The sequence below is a fragment of the Thalassophryne amazonica genome, chromosome 8, assembly GCF_902500255.1.
Source record: "Thalassophryne amazonica chromosome 8, fThaAma1.1, whole genome shotgun sequence".
Taxonomy (NCBI): domain Eukaryota; kingdom Metazoa; phylum Chordata; class Actinopteri; order Batrachoidiformes; family Batrachoididae; genus Thalassophryne; species Thalassophryne amazonica.
In genome coordinates, this window is record NC_047110.1 from 40,920,942 (window position 1) to 40,946,561 (window position 25,620).

At 41.0% G+C, this 25,620-nt stretch overlaps 1 protein-coding gene across 1 annotated transcript in view; it reads right to left on the minus strand.

Moving 5' to 3' along the window:
- kcnq1.2 (potassium voltage-gated channel, KQT-like subfamily, member 1.2) overlaps nt 1-24,642 on the minus strand; it is a 372,874-nt gene extending 348,232 nt beyond the window's left edge. Inside the window, exons 1-7 of the mRNA XM_034175460.1 lie at nt 24,532-24,642; nt 8,527-8,653; nt 8,279-8,357; nt 8,089-8,185; nt 7,110-7,250; nt 3,175-3,285; nt 2,835-2,930 (exon numbers count right to left, since the gene is read on the minus strand). Coding sequence (XP_034031351.1) covers nt 2,835-2,930; nt 3,175-3,285; nt 7,110-7,250; nt 8,089-8,185; nt 8,279-8,357; nt 8,527-8,653; nt 24,532-24,642 — 762 coding nt within the window. The remainder of the gene's footprint in view (nt 1-2,834; nt 2,931-3,174; nt 3,286-7,109; nt 7,251-8,088; nt 8,186-8,278; nt 8,358-8,526; nt 8,654-24,531) is intronic.
- Between the last annotated feature and the right edge of the window lie 978 nt (nt 24,643-25,620).

Genomic DNA, 25,620 nt, shown 5'->3' on the forward strand with positions numbered 1-25,620 from the left:
AGGTCATGGGCATTCAATGTTGGTTTTCAGCCTTGCCGCTTACGTGTAGAAAGTTCTCCAGATTCTCTGAATCTTCTGATTATATTATGGACTGTAGATGATGGAATCCCTAAATTCCTTGCAATTGAACATAGAGAGACATTGTTCTTAAACTGTTGGACTATTTTTTTCCACGCAGTTGTTCACAAAGGGGTGATCCTCGCGTCATCTTTGCTTGTGAACAGCTGAGCCTTTTGGGGATGCTCCTTTTATACCCAATCATAACACTCACCTGTTTCCAATTAACCTGTTCACCTGTGGAATGTTCCAAACAGGTGTTCTTTTAGCATTCATCAACTTTCCCCACTTTTGTTGCCCTGTCCCAGCTTATTTTGAAACGTGTTGCAGGCATCCATTTCAAATTGAGCAAATATTTGCACAAAAACAATAAAGTTTATCAGTTTGAACATTAAATATCTTGTCTTTGTGGTGTATTCAGTTGAATATAGGTTGAAGAGGATTTGCATATCATCGTATTCTGTTTTTATTTACATTTTACGAAACATCCTAACTTGTACTACCGGGGGTTGTACTACCGATGTGTTCTATTCCAAAGCACTTAATCTACATAGCATTTTATTTTTTTTATTTGACCTCATGAGTTTGTTTTGTTGTTTTGGTTCAATATCATGGATATTTTAATGTGAATATTCTGATTATACATAGCTTGTTTGTTTGCGAACATATTTTAAAAATCGATATACTGCAAGGATGTCAATCAGTCTGATTCTGTTTTACTTGTTTCAGTCTGGGACGGTATGTACTGTACCATAATTTGGTCCTGAGCTTCAGGGACATGTTAAAAAGAGTAGCACATGTCATCGTAGGCAATGACAAGATAAGGTTGAACAGTCAGTTCCTTTGTCATTTATACGAGGTCTGTTAGAAAAGTATCCGACCTTTTTATTTTTTTCAAAAACCATATGGATTTGAATCACGTGTGATTGCATCAGCCAAGCTTGAACCTTTGTGCGCATGCGTGAGTTTTTTCACGCCTGTCGGTTGCGTCATTCGCCTGTGAGCAGGCTTTGTGTGAGCACTGGTCCACCCCTCTCGTCGTTTTTTTATTGCGAATAAATGTCTGAACGATTTGGAGCTTTGCTGCATCATTTTTTTTTCCAGAAACTGTGAGAGACCTCCAGGTGGACACGTTCGGAAAATTAATATGGCTTTCAGGGATGATTTTATGGGGATTACACAGATTAAGGAGTGATCCAGATGGTTTAAAGACCGCCCACAACTGTTGAGAGCGCTCCGAGCGCCGATCGACAGGCTCAAACCACGCTGAAACAACCAGATCATTTCCAACGTGAAGGCTTTGTTGATCTGGGACATCTTCTAACTTTCAGAAAAAAGCAGAAGGCGTGGATATCAGCACTTTTTCGGCACATTCCACTGTTACAGGAGTTTGTTTTCATGGAAAGAAAAGCGGAGGGACGCGCCACGGAGCCGTTCATTACGCGGCACAAAACCACCTCCGTGTTGGTCTCACAGGACAGCTTTCAGGTGGATTTCAGACGGCTGTCGGTTGCTTTTCAGTCGTGTGATTATCCGAGAAATTGAACATGAGCTGGACATGCCCCAACATGTCCTGTGAGGCTTCATCACGGGGTTGCTTTGCGCCATGCGGCTCCGCCGCGAGGCACCGAATTCCGCTCCTCTTTCCATGACAAAAACTCCTGTAACAGTGGAATGTGCCATTCATTTCTAAACTGGACGCTGTCTTGATCCAGTATGTCGTCTGACTATCACAGAAATTGTGAAAAGACGTGGACATCAGCACTTTTTCGGCACATTGAGACAGACGTGCGGAGGAGTTCCGTGCGTCGCGGTGGAGCCACATGGCGCAAAGCAACGCCGTGATGAAGCCTCACAGGACGTGCTGGGGCATGTCCAGCTCATGCTCAAGTTCTCGGATAATAACACGACTGAAAGGCAACCGACAGCCGTCTGAAATCCACCTGAAAGCCATCCTGTGAGACCAACACGGAGTTGGTTTTGTGCCGCGTAATGAACGGCTCCGTGGCGCGTCCCTCCGCTTTTCTTTCCATGAAAAAAACTCCTGTAACAGTGGAATGTGCCGAAAAAGTGCTGATATCCATGCCTTCTGCCTTTTTATGAAAGTCAGACGACGTCCCAGATCAACAAAGCCTTCACGTTGGAAATGATCTGGTTGTTTCAGCGGGGTTTGAGCCTGTCGATCGGCGCTCGGAGCGCGGCGCGCTCTCAGCAGTTGTGGGTGGTCTTTAAACTGTCTGGATCACTCCTTAATCTGTGTAATCCCCATAAAATCGTCTCTGAAAGCCATATTAATTTTCTGAACGGTGTCCACCAGGAGGTCTCTCACAGTTTCTGGAAAAAAATTGATGCAGCAAAAATCCAAATCGTTCAGACATTTATTCGCAATAAAAAACGATGAGGGGGTGGACCAGTGCTCACACAAAGCCTGCTCACAGGCGAATGACTCAACCGACAGGCGTGAAAAAACTCACGCATGCGCACGAAGGTTCAAGCTTGGCTGATGCAATCACACGTGATTCAAATCTATATGGTTTTTGAAAAAATAAAAAGGTCGGATACTTTTCTAACAGACCTCGTATACCTAATGAAAACAATCCCTTTTACGATCAGGTAAGCACACATTCACCTTACCCTCTTACTTTATTTATGATTACTTCTAAATATTAGATATTCACAACCTGTGCGGAATTGTTAAAGGTTTGTATTTTTAAACTACTGTATTTTTTTTGGGAACATTTGATCTTATTTAAAGCAGCCATTATATGATGTAATACCTGGATTAGGGAGGCTGCAGCAGGAATCTGTCTGTTGAAGTGCTTTTGTCTCTGCTTTTGTTGTACCTTCAGAGCAAACCCTGAGCCAAGGATACCCTAATCAAAGAAAACAAAACAGGCTGTACTTTGTGGGTTTATGCTGCATTACATCATGCACCATTACAACATCATGACCACGTTAAAAAAAGGTACAGAATTATGCATTTGCCTCATTACTGAAGAACGGTGACAAAACTAAACAATAAAACATGAATCCAGAGAATTAGAATGAAATGTAAAAAGTAGCCATTTCATTGCCGTAAAAGAATGTCATAATATTCTGGTTTCAAAGTATATTTACAGCTGGCAGCGCAAAGAAGGAGATCGCGAAGACACTGAAGCAGGATGCAATGGCCTTGCCTATCCAGGTTTGAGGAATCTTATCTCCGTAGCCGATTGTGGTGACAGTGACCTGGAAAAAAGACAGTGGATTATTGTTTTGAGCAGTATGCACACACGCTTGTGACAGATGTTTAAAAGTCAAATGTTCCCTGATGCAAAATCATGAATGCAAAAGGGGAAGGAACTTCAAATCTTTAAGATCACATGCTAAAATAAATGTTTCCTTTGTGCCACCTCAAAGAAATGTCTGTATCCTATTCTCTTCATATTTTAAACAAGTGAAGATATTTCCTGTCATTTGATATTATGGTAAAAAAATGGATTGTCTGACTCTCAAATCACAGAGCAGATGTCAGCATAATCTAGAAAAAACTCATCGGGGATTCTGACCACGCTGTCAGTGACATTGGGGTATTTGAAGATCTGCTCCTCAAAGGCAATAAGATTTCCAACCACTAATCCTCTGAGTGTAGGAATTTTCTGTGCGAGTGGAAGGGGGGCGGGGGCAGGGGCAAGGAAGCAAATACCCTCTTGCATTTGGATATACACCCTCGATAAAAGCCAAGCCAATTGTGACACATTCAGAACACACTTGGTATGATGTGGGTGTCTGTGGGCTTTTGCTGCGTGATCCGCCGCTGTGAACAACACAAAGCAGCTGATCTAAGGTGATGGGGACTTTAATCCGTCGTCCACAAAGCCGATAACTAAACAATGTCACCCCGACCATTAGATTGGAATAGACTCGTGCAAAAACAGCCTTCTCACTCAAACTGAACATTTATACTCATTGGGTGTGCATATGCGTGCATGCACATGTATGCGTGCATGCACGTGTGCTTGCATGTAGTATGTGTCACATAACTGCACATAGGTCATAGCTCTGGTCTTGAAGAATCTGCAAGCACTGTGTATGTGCATAGTTTATGTGGTTGTTTTTCGCAAACAATATTGTAGACTGTATGTGTGGCTATTTGTATCTGCAAATTGTTTATGATGGGGGTGGGGTAGTTGAGAAAACCTAAAATCTTAGGGCAACCAGCTGTACAGACATTTTGACCTTGTCCTTTTCACTGTGCAGTATGCTTTCCTTCCACTAATCTTATTTTTTGAGATTGTTTGACTTACAGTATGTCTGTTTTACTGTCTGAGCATTCTCGTTCATAATTTCATTTATATGCAGGGATAGGCTTCGCATTACAGCGCTGATGCATACCCTGCATACTATACACATGTAAACATGCATGTCTGTAATGATGTTTTTACTATGTATGACTTTATCACGACTTCCATGTGTCTTCATTATTTCACATCAATCACAAATATTTTGCTGAACAATATATGCTTTAGAGCAGTGGTGTCCAAAGTATTCCAGAAAGGGCCAAGAGGGTGCAGGTTTTCTTTGCAGCCACTGACTCCAGCAGGTGATTTCACTGATTAACATCACTTGGAGCAGATGGGATGAGTTCATCAGTGAAATCACGTTAGCGTCAGTGGCTTGCAAAGAAAACCTGCACCCTCTTGGCCCTTTCTGGAACACTTTGGAGACCAGTGCTTTATAATATCAATCTGGGCTTCTTGGTTGTTGACATATACAAAAAGTCTTTTTTGGACCATATTTTCCATGACCTTTGACCAAACCACTCAAAAATCGAATCACATCTAGATATTTATCCAAGTAATACTCGCACCACATTTCAAGGAAATAGTTTTGAGTTATCTTGACCAAAGACATAAGAAGTCCTCCTATTCTGTACTCTTTGCCTGTATTAATTGCACCTGTTTGAACTTGTTACCAGTATAAAAGACACTCAATCAATCATACTCCAACCTATCCACCATGGCTAAGACCACAGAGCTGTCTAAGGACACAAGGGACAAAATTTTAGACCTGCACAAGGCTGGGATGGACTACAGGACAATAGGCAAGCAGCTTGGTGAGAAGGCAGCAACTGTTGGCACAGTTATTAGAAAATGGAAGAAACACAAGATGACTGTCAATCTTCCTTGGTCTGGGGCTCCATGCAAAATCTCGCTTTGTGGGGTAAGGATGATTCTGAGAAAGGGCAGGAATCAGCCCAGAACCACACAGGAGGATCTGGTTAATGACCTGAAGAGAACTGGAACCATAGTCATAAAGATTACATTAGTAACACACTACTCCGTCATGGTTTAAAATCCTGCAGGGCATGCAAGGTCCCCCTGATTAAGCCAGCACATGTCCAGGTCCATTTGAAGTTCACTAGTGACCATCTGGATGATCCAGAGGAGGCATGGGAGAAGGTCATGTGGTCAGAAGAGACCAAAATAGAGCTTTTTGGTATCAACTCCACTCGCCATGTTTGGAGGAAGAAGGATGAGAACAACCCCAAGAACACCGTCCCAACCGTGAAGCATGGAAGTGGGAGTCCTTTTCTGCAAAGGGGACAGGACGACTGCACTGTATTGAAGAGAGGATGGATGGGGTCATGTATCGTGAGATTTTCGCAAACAACCTCCTTCCCTCAGTAAGAGCATTGAAGATGGGTCATGTCTGAGTCTTCCAGCATGACACTGACCCAAAACACACAGCCGGGGCAACTAAGGAGTGGCTCCATAAGAAACATTTCAAGGTCCTGCACTGGCCTAGCTAGTTGGCTAGATTTGTCAGCTAAATCCCAAATCTCTCCTGATCCAAACCATACAAGAATTAGAGGAAAATGGTGTCACAGGAATTAAAATAATATGCAATCCTTGTACGTTGAAGTAGCAATTGTGAGTTTATCTGAGTCAAGTCACTTAAACATAACAGTCTGAGCAAATTTGTTTAATCTAAATTGATGCAACTGTTATTCATACATTGAGAAAAAGTGAGTGTGTAGTTGGTTGCCTTAAAATGTTACATTTTCTCAACTTTTTCTCTTTTTACAGTCCATCTGGTCTTTGCATTTTCCCTTTAAGTCTGTCGTTAAAGTGAATGTGTGAGTGAAAATGTGAGGGTTGGAGGTGAGCAATGGCAAGAAAGGGAGCAAGAGAAGGGGATGGGAATCATGGCATCTCCCTGTTCTCCACGGATGCCCTGCACCTGCACATCCCAAATGTGGAACACAGTCACGGCACTCTTACTTCACTGGACACACACAAACACACACATGCATTCAAATGCATTCAACTTTACAATCTCAGGAAACAAAAGGTGTAAATCCCTGACCATGATACTTTTCTCTACACTGTGCACAGAACAACCCAAATAAGATTTCCTCAACTTTTTATTGTATATCGAGTAGCACCATGAGCTCCACGACTCATCTTACATAAAGGTAGTAATCCCACAATTAAAATTTTAATTAAGGGAACCAACACATTACGTTGGTGTTCTAACAGTTCTTTGAGCCGGAGAGCTCAGAGATGAATGGTTTGTTACAGCGTCTTTGTGGTGGGCTGATCCCCTACACAAGGCAGCCATAGGTTTCTTATTACTCATGCCTTCAATTCAACTGTTTAATTAACTGCTCTCGAAAGCCAAGCCTCTGCCTATAGGGAAAAGCTGCTCTATGGACAAAAAAACATGAAAACACCTGGTTCTGTGTCGAGCATTGTATGAATTCAGTGAAGAACTAATGAGGAGAATGAATAAACAAGCTGGAATAAAACCTGCTCTCAACACAGTGGCAGTGGCCTACCAGCTCCGTCACTCCAGTAAAGACACGATAACAAACATCACGGACTAAATCATTACAGTTAACATGGATCTTTGACCTTGCAACTGTTGCCTTTCACACACATAAACTGTTTCTGTATGAAAACAAGTTGACCACAAAGGATCCCCTTAATATTCTTGTGATGTCTTGAAAACAATCAATTGACTTTGAAATAAGGCCAATCTATTTCGATTTGTTATCATATCAGCCTTACCACACCCCACCACAGGGCATCGGCATAGCTGGAGAAGCCTGTCTTGCCCTCTTCATCTACAGCATCCTTCTCCGCCAAGTAGACAAAGTAGGACGAAAAGATCAACCCCAAGAATCCAATGTACAAGGTAGTGATCAGCTCCTGTAAAATGTAGAAAGTTGACCACAAACAACATGAATATGTTTTCTGAAAAATATAACATGTAAAAACAATGTACCATGGCTAGGTATCACTATGGTTGCCCAAGAATATGATCTAACACATGGTTTGAGGATGGAATGTGCCCGACTTGTACCATGTGAAGTGTGCCATAACAGTCATAGTGGAATCATAGTATAACTTTAGTACAACCTTGGCACTTCCAGAACACAATGATAATGCAATGACGTCACAGGGTGTATGGCAACATTGCTGGCTCCATGGAAATGCAAGGGATTACCAATGTACGTCAAAGTCAGTGATAGGTAAAAAAGGAATTTTAGGGCATCTTGAAAATCCTGCCACAGTTTAAACAGGACCACAGGACAATAAGTGAATATCCTGTTTCAAAACAGACAGGGATTCAAATCATGACCTTCAGTGATGCATATCCATGAAATTACGAACAGGTGGTATCCTTGATCGATCCTTGTTGGGCCACTCACATGGTTTCTTATATCACTACTATGCAGATGATGACAAACTCTCTTTCATTCTCACCAGATGAGGAAGCCCAAGCACCCGCAGGGAACCCATGCAAATGCAAGGGAGAAGATGCAAACTCCACATAGAAATCACCAGTTCGGAAGCAAACCCAGGACCTTCTTGTTGTGAGGCAATAAGAAGGCTTTGGATAAACCATCAGCTAAGTTACCATAAAGTAATATAATTAGTACACCACCTCATTTAGCTGCAATATTTCACTCTGAGTTCATGTTTCATTTAATTTGCCACAGGCCTGTACTAAATTAACAGGAGTCATCTCTATATTGTACCCTACCTGTCGATGAATAAAGACTACAGATCCCAAGAGTCTCCATGTTCCTCCCTGTCGATCCACATGGAGCATGCGCAGGATTTGGAGGAACCGGATGCCCCTGCAACATACAGAACAGCATCATGCTTTGTTCATCCTTTGATTCGAAAAACAAATAATGAGTAATGTATGATAAACTGAATGGTTACCCAACCTGATGGCAGATGTAGCAAACACTTGGCCATTGGACCCAACACCGAGCACAATGATGGAGGCAATGACGACTATCAAATCTGTGAGAAAGAAAGAAAAGACGATCAAGGTCGCAATCCCTTACTTTTTAATGAACCCATGAAGCAACATATGCCTTACAATGCTTGAATGGTCTAAGTTGTTGTTCTACATATAAGAATGATTCATGACATTTGCTCTACAATAAAAAGAGACAAATGTCAGGTGCACCTATGATAGATATGGGTTTCCTGACAAAGCGCAGACGTCCTTTGATGCCGGCATACTTGCTGCGACAGCCTGCCGACCACAGCCGGACCACATACTCTGTACCAAAGAACAGCACCAGCACAATCTCCTGTGGAGCACAACCAAAACCACAGAGCAAAGGTTACATTAATACATTGGTAAATAGAAGATACCTGTGAAGCACATATCTGGGCCAAGTAATGAGGCTAAAAATGGTAAATAGGCTGCATTTAAATAGCGCTTGTTCCATCTGCATCAGAAGCTCAAAGTGCTTTATAATTAGGGAATAACCCTGTTGTGTCTGATGATGAGCGGACGTTCATGCTGGGTTATATGGCCGAACATACAACTTTACGGATATGTTTGACCGTATAACAGCATGAATGTCCGCCCATCATCGGACACAAGGAGGTTATTCCCATTCTAATCCAATTCCATCATCTGCATGGTTTATTTTTCTGTAGGTAATTCGGTTGGCGAGGCTTACCGTGAAGCAGAGAGCGCCTCTCCAACAGTGGTCAGAGCGCGGAGTAATCCATCAAATGTGAAAATCCATGAAACATGAAACGGTAATTCTGTATCAGAACCCACGACAATACTTTCGTACGGTAGCTTAAATTCACCCATTTTGGCAGTGGCGGTGGCACGCAGCTTTCTCTCACTCTGAGCTAACAACACTAACAGCTAGCAGCGCTAACAGGTAGCAGCATGCACAGCTGGTGTTCTGACGAATTTTGCAACTCAATAGTTCCGCCTCCTGACAATACTGCGCATGCGCTGTTGCATGCTGAGGACAGGAATGACATTCACAGTAATGAGATCTCGTCAGAACACCGGTCAGGGCATGAAGGAATACATCTTTGGCCACCGTTCTACAGATATTATACGCCTGATATGTCACACGATTAACCAGTCATATTCGCGGAAAAAATGTAATTGGATCAGAATTATGCCTCACATTTACCCATTCACACAGATACACCAATGTCAGGACGCTGCCATGCAAGGTCCTCACTTGCCCAAGGGCCCTTAGTGATTTTTCAGTTTTGCTGGGTTTTGAACCAAGCATCTTCTGGCCTACAAGTAATGAGTAAGATGGTCTGGTAGTCAAGGCTAATCTAAATGCATTAAAGCTATTACAATCAGTCAGTCAGGTTTAAGATATGAGTGGGTAATGACAGCTGTCTGTGTGTGTGTGTGTGTGTGGGGGGGGGGGGGGGGTCTATTCTATAGTTGTACCGAGACCACCCAACCACCTCTCAAGAGGAAAGATGGAGGATGATAGTGCAACTGATGACAGCTCATACTGAGAGTTAATGGCTAAGTGGTTGATGTCGGATGAAACGCCAAACAAAAATGCAGCTTCAATATGTAGATTTTTTTTCTTCCTTTCTCTCCATTACAGAAGGACTCCAATGTATAATATAACTAGCGACAATTTAAAAAAATTACTTTGTTGAAACTAGTCTTCATGATTTGTTCGCTTCAGAAAACTCAGTTAATTTTGTATCTGTTTTTACATTTATAATTTATTGTGTAGTTTGCCTTCAACTCATAAGTCTGTCTGATTGTTCAACAGTACATCCTGAAGGAATGATCTACATTTCTGCTCATTCAGCTTCATTTTTTTAATTGCAACTTCCAGTTCCTAAGGACAGGTCCCCATAATTTTGACCAATTCTATGGTTCTGGGGAATTCATGTTATCACACATTTGTAATTTCTCAGCAAACAGAACAGCAGTGAAGGCAGTTTGCTTTTGCAACTCTCTCAAGTCACTAAAACCGACTCCTTCATTCACAGTTTACTTGTTCACTGGCTCTCTCCATAATGTAAGGAAGAATGTTTAGAGGGAATTTCACAGAGCGCCGTTCCTTCCCGTTTAATCCCAAATAGCAAATCGGGGCACGTTTCTTTAAAACTTCTTCTTTGTCAATCTTGAACAAACTTGGGCTACGTAGTAGCTACGGCTATCATCTGTACCAGATTTTAAATCAGAAACCAATTTTTGAACTGTTCAAAAATTTCATCCCAATTCTTGAAATTGTTGACAGTCCTTGTTAACCTGTGGGTATTAGTAGTGTTAACGGCTTCATTCATGTTTGAACGTCTTTAAAAGCCCCTTCACACATAGTGTGAAATTGGTTGAATTGCGTATGAAGTGCGCATTAAGCAGGAATCATATGCAAAATGTGTAAAATCGTAGCTGCTTCCAATGCCTCGTACACCTGTTGCTACAACTATATGCGTACACCAGCGGCTGAAAGACAGTGTGTGTGCTGTGTGAACCCATCGGAACCCTCTTGCAGCAGGTGTCAGCCAAATTCCAGCTGACACACACAAATATCTAACACCGCTCGTTTGGCAATTAGCACACATTAACAGGCTGCCCCAGGTGAAACAGACCATCAGATCATAACACGCTACGGCGATCTGAATGTCACATGACCCACGTGAGCTCTGTTCCACATTACACGGTGTCAGTTTTGCTGCGCGCCGTCCACAAGACACACGTGTTGGGCAGGACATGCACACGGGGCCAGCTGGACACATTGCCAGCAGATGTGGACACGATAAGAGCACACTGCTTCTCATTCATGTCATTTCCTGACTGTACGTCTGTGACCATGAATCATCTACAGAGGAACAGACAGATCATACTTGTATTGCCCGCTTGATATGAGGGATTCAATAAAATGTGGTGTTTTTATATGGTGTGTGTGTTTTTTTTTAAATACGTCAATGTCCTTCTTGATGTCAGGCATTTTCCCACACCATTTATAGGACAGTGATGGTAGTGGGGTGGTAAAGTTTCTGTCTGCTAATCAGAGCTTACGGGTTTGAATCCTGTGAGTGACTTTTTTTCCTTTAACCAGGGTTATTTAACCACGGGGTTCTGTATTGCATCCCCTTTTATGTATTATTTATATCAACCCAGTGATATTCACTAATTATACCGCTGGTTTTATTTTATTGCTCTCTGCTTGCACTGTGTTCCGGCTTGAGAGACACTGTCGTGTGCATGAACCGTAGCAGCAGCATCATGCACTCCTGCCTGTCAGCTTGATGTTTGCATGGTTTGCTCATATGAGCTGTTCTGCCGTGAGTTGCCCTAACTTGTGTTTATTCACACTGTGTGTGAAAGGGTCCTAAACGGGGTATTCGTACAGATTTGGCTTGAAACTTGTTTGACTGTGCTCCATCGGGGCAAAAAATTGAAGCCAAAGCAACGTTTGTTGTTGTTATTGCCGAGGGCAGAGCACCTATTATTTCGTTTTCAGGTGGGGTGCCAGATCTGCACTTTAAAAGCCAGCCGGTTAGAAGGCAAGTCATTTCATCTGCATTTTTTTGGATTATGGACAATCATAGTAGAACACTGCCCAGTGGAATAGGGGTGTTAGCCAATAGCAGTTAATTAATGCGCACTGGGAGCCAAAAGGCAAAGTCACTGACTCAGAAACCTGTCATTTGTTCACAGTAGATATATCATTAAATTTACAGAATAGATAATATTTTGAATCCAGCCTGGGTAGGCTGTCCTGTAACCAAAGGAAATACAGACATCATGATGAAAACTACCAGTAAGACAATTTTGTGCCATTTGTTCTGATCTGCTCCACAGAAAGTATATACCCCAGGGTCCCGATAACTTCTCTCTCTCTCTCTCACACACACACACACACACACACACACGAGCTGGACCGATATTTCGATATGAAATGGAAAGGTAACACTGAATAAAAACTCATCTGCGATACTACTTCATTCACTCATCTTCAACCGCTTATTCCTGGGACAGGACGCCAGTCTGTCGCAGGGCCACATATAGACAAACACATTCACACCCGCACGCACACCTATGGACAATTTAAAGTTTCCAATCCACCTGACCGGCATGTCTTTGGATGTGGGAGGAAGCCGGTGCACCCAGAGGGAACCCACGCAAACACGGGGAGAACACACAAACTCCACAAAGAAAGGCCACAGGTGGGAATCGAACCAGTGACCTTCTCCCTGTGAGGAAATAGTGCTAACCACTAAGGCACCGTGCTGCCCGCCATACTACTTTTCAGTTAGTCTTAAAGACTGTTAGATTACTGTTTTTTGTTTCAGTTTATGTACAAACCTTTTGTTTATCACGTCAATTTCTCATCTTGTATTCACTCTACATATATAATACAACAACTTATTCACAAATAACCACAGAATACTAATCCAATCCACTATTAGTATTACAGTGGTGACAGCAATTAAATGGCTGCATTGCAAGAATTTGGGATACAAATAGGCTCTAACCATGAGCCCAATACAAAATCGAACAGTTCCTCTGGTGCGGCAGAGGGATGCGCTATGTGTCCTATTTTTTCTGTATGAATTAATTAAAGCTTTCATACACTCCAGTTGGTGAACTAAGATAAAGACTGCATGTCTTTTGGTAAAACATTTTGGATACCAATGGAATGACTGTGTCATCTGAGTAGTGACTGTATTTACTGAGGGAAATCTGTTGCCGACTGTTGGTTCCAATTTGCATCGTGATCCCACAGTTGAGGAAATTGGGACCAATTTGTCAAAATAGCAAGCAAAATTTGTATTTCCTGCTATTACATGACTGTTTACAAAAGACAGTAACCGATGATTGCAGAATATTGCCGGTTGCTCCCAAACACATCCGAATATTCACGAATTCCACTGCAAAGATGTTTTTCACAAAGCTAAAATGTATCTGTGTACATCTCAAAACTGTTTTCTGTTGCAGAGCATGACATGCTTTTCATGGTAATTATGTTACAGAGGAGAATCAGAAGGGGGCTTCTGCTCAGAGGACAACAGGTCCCAATTATTTCAAATTGTACCTAGATGTTCACCATCACCTACTTTTGCCTTCACTCTGCATAAATTACATCAGACTACATCATACTAGATAATGAATCCCAATATCACAAATTTTTCAAAATGTTCAAAAATGTAGCTTTTAGTTTTCCACAATGCCACTTTTACCACCGCTTACACCTGACGTCAGGCCATGATTGGTTATCTGATTATTTCAGCCACCAATAATGTAGACAGTTGGGAAGCAAAAATCTGACATGGAAGACTGCCCGAAGATGTAGATGAGGGTTGATAATATCATCATGAGACCACATGGCCATGTGGCACCCTTCTAGTGCACAGAGGATTTCAGTGCTGAGGACCACGGCACCTGGAAAAATGCCAAGGTGGCATCCAATCATCACCTGGCTGATGGTGGGAATGGACCAGTTATCTGCCTGGATGGTTGTTATTTAGTACACAAAGGAGTTATGTAGTGTGGACCAGCATGCTCCCTGATGCTACATGTCTGATTGATGCACATTTACCAGCCACCGTGCATCCATAATTGTTAGCCACCAAACTTTCAGTTGAGTCCTAAAGCAGTGTGGGTGGCCATCATCTTGACTGCTCTCTGTCCTCTTGTATGAAACTTAATACAGTGAGTCCTGCTGTAATAACACCACACCACACACTGAGCTGTTAATCACACCACAGACTGTTCTGCAGGGGAATGTAGCACATACAGTATCACTACACAGAGAAAATACACTGATGCACACATTTCATGACAGTTTCATGACAAAAAAAAAACATAATTTTGTAAAATGCAGAAGCCTTCACCACATTCATGATAGTGACAGTGAAAGAGAGTAATGTTGATGCTTTCAGTTTTGTTGATATTCATTAATTCTTCATTATTATAGCATCATTTTGTACTTCAGGCATGTGTTTGAGATTCCTGGAGTCTGCAGACAAAGCAGGAGGAAGTCAAATAGTTAGAATATTAAAATTACAGATGCTTGCAGGCAGACTTCAGAAAAGTCTTCTAACGCTAATTTAAAGGGACACTCAGGACTATTTAAACCTGAACACTATTTTAGAAGTTTTCATTTGGAACTAAATGATTTGAATTGGTACAGTTTTGATTTACAATGTAAACACCTACATTGTGGTGCACAAAACCATTGCAGCATGATTTATTTTTTTTTCTTTACAGCACCTGTGCGATGTGGTTACACATTACGCAGCTGCTCGCACTGTGTTCCCGCGTGCACGAACCGTTGCAGCGGCATCGTGCACACCTCAATGTTTTCGTGGTTCGCTCATACGAGCTGTTCTGCCATGAGTCATCCTGAGTTGTACTTATTCATACTATGTGTGAAGGGACCCTAAGGAAAAACTTCCTCTCAAGATGTTGAGGAAGAAACCTCAAGCAGACCAGACTCAGAGGGGTGAACTACTGCTTAGGCCATTCTAACGGTTCCAAGGTTTTTACAAACTTTTAAAAAACTGAAGAAACAGAAAAATCAGAATAGCATCAAAAACAAAGTGCATTATTGAGTTGAGCATGCAGTCATTGGCGTGACAGGCAGGGCGTTGTGAGATAAGACCAGCACCCTGGGGAAGACAACAATAAAGGGATATACCAATCAGGACTCAGGGCTCCGCACTGTGGATGTGAAGATGTGCAGAACCAGAAGATGGTTCCACACTTGACCTCACCTGATGGATACAAGAAAGGTTGACTTTGTGCTGAACATTGGCTGAGATACAGTGGGGGCAAAAAGTATTTAGTTAGACCCTGATTGTGCAAGTTCTCCTACTTAGAAAGATGAGAGAGGTCTGTAATTTTCATCATAGGTACACTTCAACTATGAGAGACAAAATGAGAAAAAAAATTCAGGAAATCACATTGTAGGATTCTCACAGACCTGTAACTTCTTCTTTAAGAAGCTCTTCTGTCCTCCACCTGTTACCTGTATTAATGGCACCTGTTTGAACTAGTTACCTGTATAAAAGACACCTATCTACAGCCTCAAAGAGTCAGACTCCAAACTCAACCATGGCCAAGACCAAACAGCTGTCGAAGGACACCAGGAAGAAAATTGTAGACCTGCACTAGGCTGGAAAGAGTGAATCTACAATAGTCAAGCAGGTTGGTGTGAATAAATCAACTGTGGGAGCAATTGTAAGAAAATGGAAGACATACAAGACCACTGATAATCTCCCTCGATCTGGGGCTCCACGCAAGACGTTATCCCGTGGGGTCAAAATGATCATGAGAACAGTGAACAAACATCCCAGAACTACACAGAGGGACCTGATGAATGACCTGCAGAGAGCTGGGACCAAAGTAGCAAAGGCTACACACTACACACAGAGGGACTCAAATCCTGCAGTGCCAGGCGTGTCCCCCTGCTTAAGCCAGTACATGTCCAGGCCCGTCTGAAGTTTGCCAGAGAGCATATGGACGATCCAGAAGAGGATTGGGAGAATATCATGTGGTCCGATGAAACCAAAATGTAACTTTTTGGTAAAAACTTCTTGTGTTTGGAGGAAGAAGAATGCTGAGTTGCATCCCAAGAACGCCATACCTACTGTGAAACATGGGGGTGGAAACAACATGCTTTGGGGCTGTTTTTTTGCAAAGGGGACAGGACGACTGATCCATGTTAAGGGAAGAACGAACATGGCCACGTATCATGAGATTTTAAGCCAAAACCTCCTTGCATCAGTGAGAGCATTAAAGATGCAACGTGGCTAGGTCTTCCAGCATGACAATGATCCCAAACACACCGCTTGGGCAACAAAGGAGTGGCTCTGTAAAAAGCATTTCAAGGACCTGGAGTGGCCAAGCCAGTCTCCAGACCTCAACCCCATAGACAATTTGTGGAGGGAGTTGAAGCCCAAAAACATCACTGCTCTAGAGGAGATCTGCATGGAGGAATGGGCCAAAATACCAGCTACAGTGTGTGCAAACCTGGTGAAGACTTACAGGAAACGTTTGACCTCTGTCTTTGCCAACAAAGATTATGTTATAAAGTACTGAGTTGAACTTTTGTTATTGACCAAATACTTATTTTCCACCATAATTTACAAATAAATTCTTTAAAAATCCTACAAAGTGATTTCCTGGATTTTTTTCTCATTTTGTCTCTCATAGTTGAAGTGTACCTATGTTGAAAATTACAGACCTCTCTCATCCTTGTTAGTAGGAGAACTTGCACAATGAGGGACTGACTAAATACTTTTTTACCCCACTCTATATATTTTGGACAGTATAATTGTAGTTCTCCATATTTTCAAACACAAACTAATACAGCGTACTTGCATTAACATTGCCAAACTGCTCAGCTAACATTTGATAAAGGATTCACGGAATCCCAGTTCATCATTCTTAATTTTAGGACATCTGGGTAACATCTGAAAGTCACTGATATGCATGACTTGGTGGAATTGAAAGGGATTATTTATAATAATTCCATAAAATGGGTCACGCAGATGTGAGGGTGTTTTTTTTATATGTGTATCAGAAACGGGCAACTAACTACATGATTACTGAACACAGCCGCCTGTCTGCGCAGTGATAATCTCATCAAACCAGAGGATGATGAGGCTGATTCAAAGGGATGCTTGGGAATTATGGTATATCAGATGAAAATGTGATTAGACTGACTCATCTGTGTGTCCGACTATATGGGAAGTGGAACGTATGAACGTCAGGTGGCTCTTAATATACGAGAGTTGCCAGAGCTTTACAAAGCCTGGACCACTCAGGGATGCTTCACAGTAATATGTTATGAATTTTAAGTGTAAGACAGTAAAGTCAATACCATTTATAGTGAACACATTCCCTTACACTGTGGAAAAAAGAAGTTAAGAAACATTGTTTTACATTTCCATTTAGTCAAATTGAAAACATGGGATAGGACAGGATTTTTTAAGTTGACTTGTAAGCCCCTTTGGCCTCTTCCTATTTTCCCCCAATCAGCATTTTGATTTGGCCCAAGGTCCACACTGGATGCTCCTGTCTATTATTATGAAATACTGCTGAATTAATGTGGAAATGATTGTTGTACAAAAGCTTCAGATATCTTCAGACATATATATATATATATATATATATATATATATATATATATATATATATATATATATATATATATATATATATATATATATATATATACGTCTATATCTATATGTCTATGTCTATATCTATATATATATATATATATACGTCTATATCTATATGTCTATGTCTATATCTATATATATATATATATATACGTCTACATCTATATGTCTATGTCTATATCTATGTCTATGTCTATATATATATATATATACGTCTATATCTATATGTCTATGTCTATATCTATATATATATATATATATATACGTCTATATCTATATGTCTATGTCTATATCTATATATATATATCTATATATATATAGATATATATATATATACACACACACACTTTTCATTTTCTACCACTGTTGTCCCCATTTTGTAGAAGATGGGCCTGTTGTCCACTTTGTACGAAACTGCCTGACACAAAGGTATCTTCCCTCCACCTTTGTGTCCTATGGCAGCTGTCATGTGACGCACGTTTTACACACTGGAAATCACACCTGATGTGGTTATTAAAGACGGATACAGTCACCAAGACATAAATCAAACTCTCTACTGTTAAATGAAAGGGAAAGACTTTAAATTTCAAAGTCAATCTGAAAAGTGACATCATCGGGAAGCTTACTTTTACTTCATGTTGTTTACGCTACACATGAGTTTAGAGAAATGCAGTTTAACTCTGCTGTACACTTCCAGCTGCAGGGTCTGAATGACAATAACATTCCTTTTGACTTTGAGTCCACTTGGATGGGATGCTAGTCCATCACCAGTTGCTAAGCCAGCCAAGGCCAGTACACATTTACAGCTGGAAAGACTGGGACAAAGACTATCTCCTGTCAGGTGGCTCAGAGGTTAGCACTCCTGCCTCACAGTGAGGAGGTCTGGGAGCCAATTCTACCTGTTGCCAGGTCCTGTCTGCGTGGCATTTGCATGTTCTCCCATTGTTTTCATGGGTTTCCTCTGGGAACTCCAAAAACATGCACATCTGGGTGTGTTCCTTTCTCTGCCCTTGACCAAGGCCATATCTCTACATCTGGAGTTGGACCCTGGACATTGGACTGTGACTGCTCACTGTCGCTTGTGGTTGGATTGTGTCTAACTGTCATTAGGACAGGTTAAATCCAGAGGACAAATTTCGCTGTGACTGTAGTGACTGGGAATTGACCCAAGGCCTACATATTGGTAGACCTTGGGTCTTGGGTTGTCTCTCATGGACTTACCTGCTCTCTCTGTAGAGGTATGCAGCCCTAAAAAGTGCTCTTCTGTGTTGTGAGTGTTTTCATGTGTCCTGTCTGGTTTGGCTAGCTTTACTTTGGCAGCTGCCTTGAAAATCAAATATCATCAAGGACCTATGTCCCCTTGCTGCCATCCAAAACAAGCAGCCTGGGATTTGTGGATGTCAGCTAACCCTGACGGGTACTAAGTATAGCCACTACCATCAATATGGTCCACCATGGCACCACTCACAGGGCCCCTTCCCCCATTAACGCACACTGTGGCCAGTGTTGTGGAAAGTAACTTTGACAAGTTACTTTTTTAGTTGCTTTATACAGGTGCTTTATGCAGTTACTTCATTAGCAGCTTTATGCAATTACTTTATTAGAATCTGCAGAAAACTTGCAACTAATAAGTAATGTAACTAATAAGGTAACGAGTAATCTAACTTGGTTACTCGTAAGATTGAGCAATCAGAAAAGTAACTAATCAGCAAAGTAACTAATAGTTACTTTTCTGAGTACTAAATCTTAAAAATAGCCAAATTAGATTCTGAGTAACTTTATTAATTACATTCAGCAGCTGCCGACAAGGTGTCCGCAGCTGCTAATGAAGTAAATGTAAGAAGTAACTGTAAAATATAACTGTATAGATTAACTAATGAAGTAACTTTCCAAAGTTACTTTCCCCAACACTGACTGCGGCGCAAAGCAAAATGAACAGATGCATGATCACACCCCAAAGACAGTTTAGCAGAAACATTTAGCGATACACTTTTCATCTCCCACTTTGTTTCTTATTGTGAACGCTGGTGGTGTTGTGAAGCTGCAGAGAAAGCTGGAGGGAGGGGTAATGACAGTTTCTGGCCCTCCCTGAGTAAAAATAAATGAATAACTGTGACAGTAGGTCTTCAAAGGGCACTGGTCAAATGTTTACAGAACACAGTGTCTACTTCTGCCCTCTGTTTGCCCCCGGGGATTAGGAGGGGGCGGGCATGCATCTGTCCTCGTGTCAGCGTGTGCACTTGTGTTACTGTGTGCGGGTATGTGGTAGCTGTGTGTGTGTGTATTTATATCCACATTGTGCTGGCGGGAGACAGATGATGCAAGTTCTTTGTAGAGTTTCCAAACTGCAGCCATAATTTACTCTACCTGTTGTATGCGCTGGATTTATTGCATCACTTAGCAGCCTTAATAGCTGCAAAAAAACGACATTTTACCAGCAACTATCAGCAAAGACCGTCTGTGTGGAGCCAGACGATTCAGCATTGTGCACGTGAACCGGCGACATCACCAGATTAAAACGTTGGCTCTTATGCATTCTGTGCTCATAATGCATCACATGTAGTTACTATAACGAGCTTTGGGTCAGTGTGAAACAAAGTGTCAGTGTGGACATGTGTCTTCAAAAGCTTTGTAATGACTTTCTCGTAGATTTGGGGTTATAATAACACATTTAGGACCCATCCCTGCCAAGATCCTCTATCGCCACCTTGTGGAGACACAAGTGTACTGCAGTGTAACTCAACCAACATGAGAATGTCCATTTAATTAAAAGGAAAGCAAAATTAGGTCATTAAAAACACAAGTCCAAGTGGCTAAAGAGGAAATGCTGGGTCCTGGCATCTTTATTTTTTGTATTTATACCGGGTAGTTCACATTAGCCACAGGCTACTTTTCAGTGAGGCCTTCACAACAAATGGGTGTCAAACATAACATTTACACAGCAAGTACACGTCACACAACACAATAAGTAGTACAAGTGTTAAACATAAAAAATATTCATGCAAGAAGTAAGGGATAGGATTAAATAGAGACCAGCCTACTTCTTTAAAACTAGTCAAATTTGCATATGCTCTGGAAGTTTGTTCCACAATAAGGCACCACAATATGATAATTTATGTTTGGCTGATGTACAACCAGTACTTTGGATAAACAAGTTAGAAATGCTACTTTGCCAAGTGCTGTGTGGATGAGCATTTTCTAATACTTGAAGAAAATGTTGAGTCAGGAGTATGGTTGTTTAAGCATTTAAAAACCATAGCAAATTTCTGATAAGAAAACCTCTCAATACAATTATACCACCCCAGATCATGAAGCAGGTCAATGACACGGGTATGTGCAGGGCACATGAGAATTACCTGAGCTGCTCTCTTGGGTAGTCTCTGAACTCTATGAATTTGACTGTCAACAATTTGGCCACATGACTGAGTTAAACTGAATAATGGGTAAAACTATGGCATGGTATAATAACTAAAATGTGTTTTCCAAGATAAATGCTCTTATTTGTTTGATGATGCATATTCTTTGAGAGACCTTTGCACATACTTTTGTCGATGTGTACATTCCCATTTTAGGCATGAATCAAACCAGACACATCGATATTTGAAGGAGGAAACATTTTCTATCTTAGTTTTTAGTTTAAAACTATTTCTGCATCACTAGTTACATGCCTCAGCTTTATATATGTGCCAATTACCATGCATTTGTTTGTTTTGTTGTTTCCCCCACATTTAATGTGGGTAACCCGTTGTCAAGCCACTGTTCAGCACATATGAGTTCAGACTGGGCTGTACCTTGTATTTCAGCGATATCAGTACCAGCGTGAAATATTCAATTCAACTCAACCTTTATTTCTAAAGCATGTTTAAAATGACAGTAGTCGGCCAAAGTGCTGTACATAATTTAAAAATGGGCACCAAGTTACCCCAATCATAAATAAATGAATAAAAAATAACAATAAAATTACAACAGGCAATAAAAAAAATAAAAGACAAAGTAAAATAAAGATAGGGAATAATTTAATTTGATTTAATTTTATTTATTTTATTTACATAGCACCAAATCATAACAAAGCTGCCTCAGGCGCAACGCATAAGTAAGGTCTAACTTTACCAACCCCTAGAGCAAGCGCACAGGCAGCAGTGATAAGGAAAAACTCCCTCTGATGATTTGAGGAAGAAACCTCAAGCAGACCAGACTCAAAGGGGTGACCGTCTGCTTGGGCCATGCAACTGAACAGACTACACATAAGGTATAATTTGTCAACATTAAGCAACAGAAAAAAACCAGAAGAAATACTATTTAGGAAACACCAGAGAAAAGAAATAGGTTTTTAAAGAGGTTTTAAACGTCTCGCAGGACAGGGATGATCTAATATTTAAGGGGAGACTATTCCAGAGCCTGGAGGCAGCTACTGCAAAGTCTCTGTCACCTCTTGTCTTTAATCTGGTTTTAGACACCTCCAGCAACAGTTGGTCAGAAGACCAATGAAAAGAATGAAAAGAAAACAATGAAAAGAAGTTAAAAATCAACATGTTAATGGACCAGAAGCCAGCAAAGAGTAGCTAAGACCGGCGTAATGTGGTTGGACTTTTTCTTTCCCAAAAGAAGCCAAGCAGCAGCGTTCTGAATAAGCTGGAGGCGGTTTAGAGAGGTCTGATCCAAGCCAACATACAGAGAGTTACAATAACCTAGTCTACTTGTGATGAAGGTGTGGATAACCTTCTCAAGGTCAATCCTAGAGAAATATGGCCTGGACTTGGCAAGGATACGGAGTTGAAAGAAACTTGTTCTAACAACAGCACTGATCTGCTTATCAGGTTTAAAATGGCTGTCAAAAATCACTCCGAGATTCCTCACACAGGACTGAATATTGGAACATGGGGGCCATCAGCAGAGCAGGCTGTGGATGTGCTCCCCCCAAAATACAGCTGTGTCATCTGCATATCACACCACCTTGCACTTTTTAATACAACTTGGCAATTCATTCACAGAAATTTAAAATTTTGAAGCAAACTTGAGCTCAATTTGAGCTAAAGAAAGCACTGAATGAGGAAGCAATTTTATCTTTATCAGTAACCTTTTCACTTCATCAATGAATAGTGATGCGGTCATACTCTTGGTTGCTGGTAGCAGTTAATGAGTCAAAACGGCCCCAACCTAAATGGCCCCAATTCAGAACAGCCTTTTGCTAAAACAGCCCCTGGCCAGAATGGCTTCTGGCCTAAATGGCCGCAAAAGGAATATTACTATCACTCCACTTCTGTGTTCTGAAGGACAATCTTATATTTAAAGGCAGGAGAAAAATTAGATTAGATTAGATTATAGTACATTATATTAGATAGAACTTTACTGATCACTTGGGAAGACTCCCTCAGGTAAACTGGGGTTCCAGCAGCATTGCAAAGCAGCACACAGGGTAAGAAGCACACAGAGTATCAAAAGTGAAAGTAAAAAAGAAAAAGAGTTTGCAAATATGAATATAAATACACAATATAAATACCATAAAGTCCAATATAAAGTCCATCCAACCATCTCAGAAAATGTTTGGGGTTAGGGTGAGGGTTAAGGTTCCTCAAAGTCATTTCTTGCATACTTGACACTGAGTTATATGTTTGGAATGATGTTCAAATTGCTCAAAGTATTTATAGTTTGTATAAACCAATTATAAATAATACATATATAAAATTTCTTGAGCTGCCTTTTAGGTCATATGCCATTCTGGGGTCTGTTTTGGCAAAGGACTACTTTGACTTGGGGCCATTTAGGTCAGGGGCCATATAGATGTGGGGCCTTTTTTATTAGGGGCATTTCAACCCATATCCGTAACAAAGGCTTGATAAAATCAACACATATTTCAGTGTGGAATGCGATGGCATGTTCTCCTATGTGTTGGTTTGTTTTGTTTTTCTTGCAAAACTGATGAAAAATAAGTGTAGATTTTTGTGAGACTTTAGTTTTCTCTACCACTGGATCAAACCAAGAGCTACAGCTTTGATGATGTGTAACCAGCGACCACAAGATCTGTGGTTTACAACATCACCATTCTGAATGTCATGTCAGAACCATATTTGAAAATTCAAAGAATATGGTAAAATATTTCTATTTAAATATCAAAGCACCTATAATGCAAACTGTGATTGATGTGTCATGCTCCTAAAAGACTCTTCATGTGTGTGACCACCAACCATACAAACTATCATACAGAAACCACTGTCCTGTCACATTTTGGTGCCCATTCATGAACAAAAACTATATTTTAAATATGTGATTGGAGGATTTTGGGAATGGTGGTGGCATTGGTGTAGCAACCCAAGTTACACCCCTGTTGACTGGACTGTTTTATAACCCGGGCATAGTCTGAGCTATTCTCTGGATGTTATTTAGGCTGTTATTTGTATTACCTAGCCCACATATCCCAGGGTATAAGCCAGCCTGGGCTACTGTATACTCAGGGGTATATACATTGACAGGAGGTTGATCTGGTCTGCTACAGCAGCTCTTGCCATTGGGGGTCCTTCACAAGATTTGTTTTTGGGGTCCCTTCATCACAGACCGTCTGCACTTGGCACATCAATGAACTAACAAACAATGAAGCCTGCTAAATGGCAAGTGGCTTTCCTGATCTGATATCTAAAAACTACATTAGGTTCCTATTGAGTTATTACTCAGTACTTCTGTATTACATGTTTCATGCACATATTGACATTCTCCAGATTGTTTGAGTTGCTTTAACAGCTGGGTCTCTTCACCTCCATTTGGCACATCAATGAACTGACAAATGAGGAAGCCCACTAAACAGCTGCATAAGCACCAGGAAAAATGACATTTTCCCCAACTAATGGTAACCAATCACATGCACTATTTCAAATATTGACCATTAGAGGTTATCTTCAGCGATAAATATATATTTCGAATATCATAACTTATTTTTCTTTTTTCTGCACTGTCTCCACAGAGGATCTGACAAATGCTAAAGATCAGTTTGGAGTTTTGTCTAAGCTGTGCAATATTTCATCAACATAATTAAACTGCTTACCATCCAGAAGAGGGTTCCAGTGGCGAATTCAGCATACTGCTCTATAGTTGACAGGACACTGAAGATTAGACACACCAGGACCATGAGGAAGCTGCAGAGATAGTAAACCATAACAAAATGAAAATAAACATTACAGAATTATGTTGTTGGAGTTTTGACTTCTAATTCCCATAAGTAGCTTTGTTTCTCACTACATACACCAAGCTACTCATAATATTAAAATACTGAAACAAAACTGTCCATCTCAGTGTAATTGGGATTGGACATTCACAGAAAGCCCACATCAATGCAAAGCTTACTGAGTACAGCTACATGGTGTTTGGGTCTGTGGGACCCATTTACAAAAATAAAAGTACTGGTGGCTATAAAATCCATGGGTGGCACAATTCCTATACATAAAATAACCTTTTTTTAACTGCATACTTGACACCCCCTCCACACTTAGATTACACTTGTGGTGTTCAGGTCCACCACGCACGCTGTTTGACGAGGAGATCGGACATCAGCATCTGGCAAACACAGAGGTGGCGGCGTCTGTGTTTATGTCAACAAACTATGGTGCTCAGATGTACAGACCATAGAAAACACTGTTCACTGGGCATTGAGCTGTTGATGGTGAGGTGCAGCCCTTTCTACCTGCATTGTGAGTAACAGCTGTTTACATACCACCACGAGCTAACACTGCTAGCACACTAGACCAACTGCAAGACACCATCAGCAAACAAGAGACTAAACACCCGGACACTGTATGTATCATAGCCGGGGATTTTAACCACTGCAACCTCAGGACTATTCTCCCTAAGTATTACAATGGTCAACAACTTTTTTTTCTTGTATGGACTTTGAGAACTGATTTAGAGTAATTTTGGGGTGCTGAATCCAAATCTGAGCTCAGATTTCCTCTATCACATCATATTGTTTTGCAATCTGCATGTTCCGTATTGATGGATTTCGCAAAAGTTGCTCAGTCACTCATGAGTTTGACGTCACTAATCATACATAAAAGCAGCTTCAAAAGCATAAACCAGTTTCACGAAATGTGAACAAGAGCCGTGATATTGTTTATGGTACAAAAGAGGTGTGCAAGAC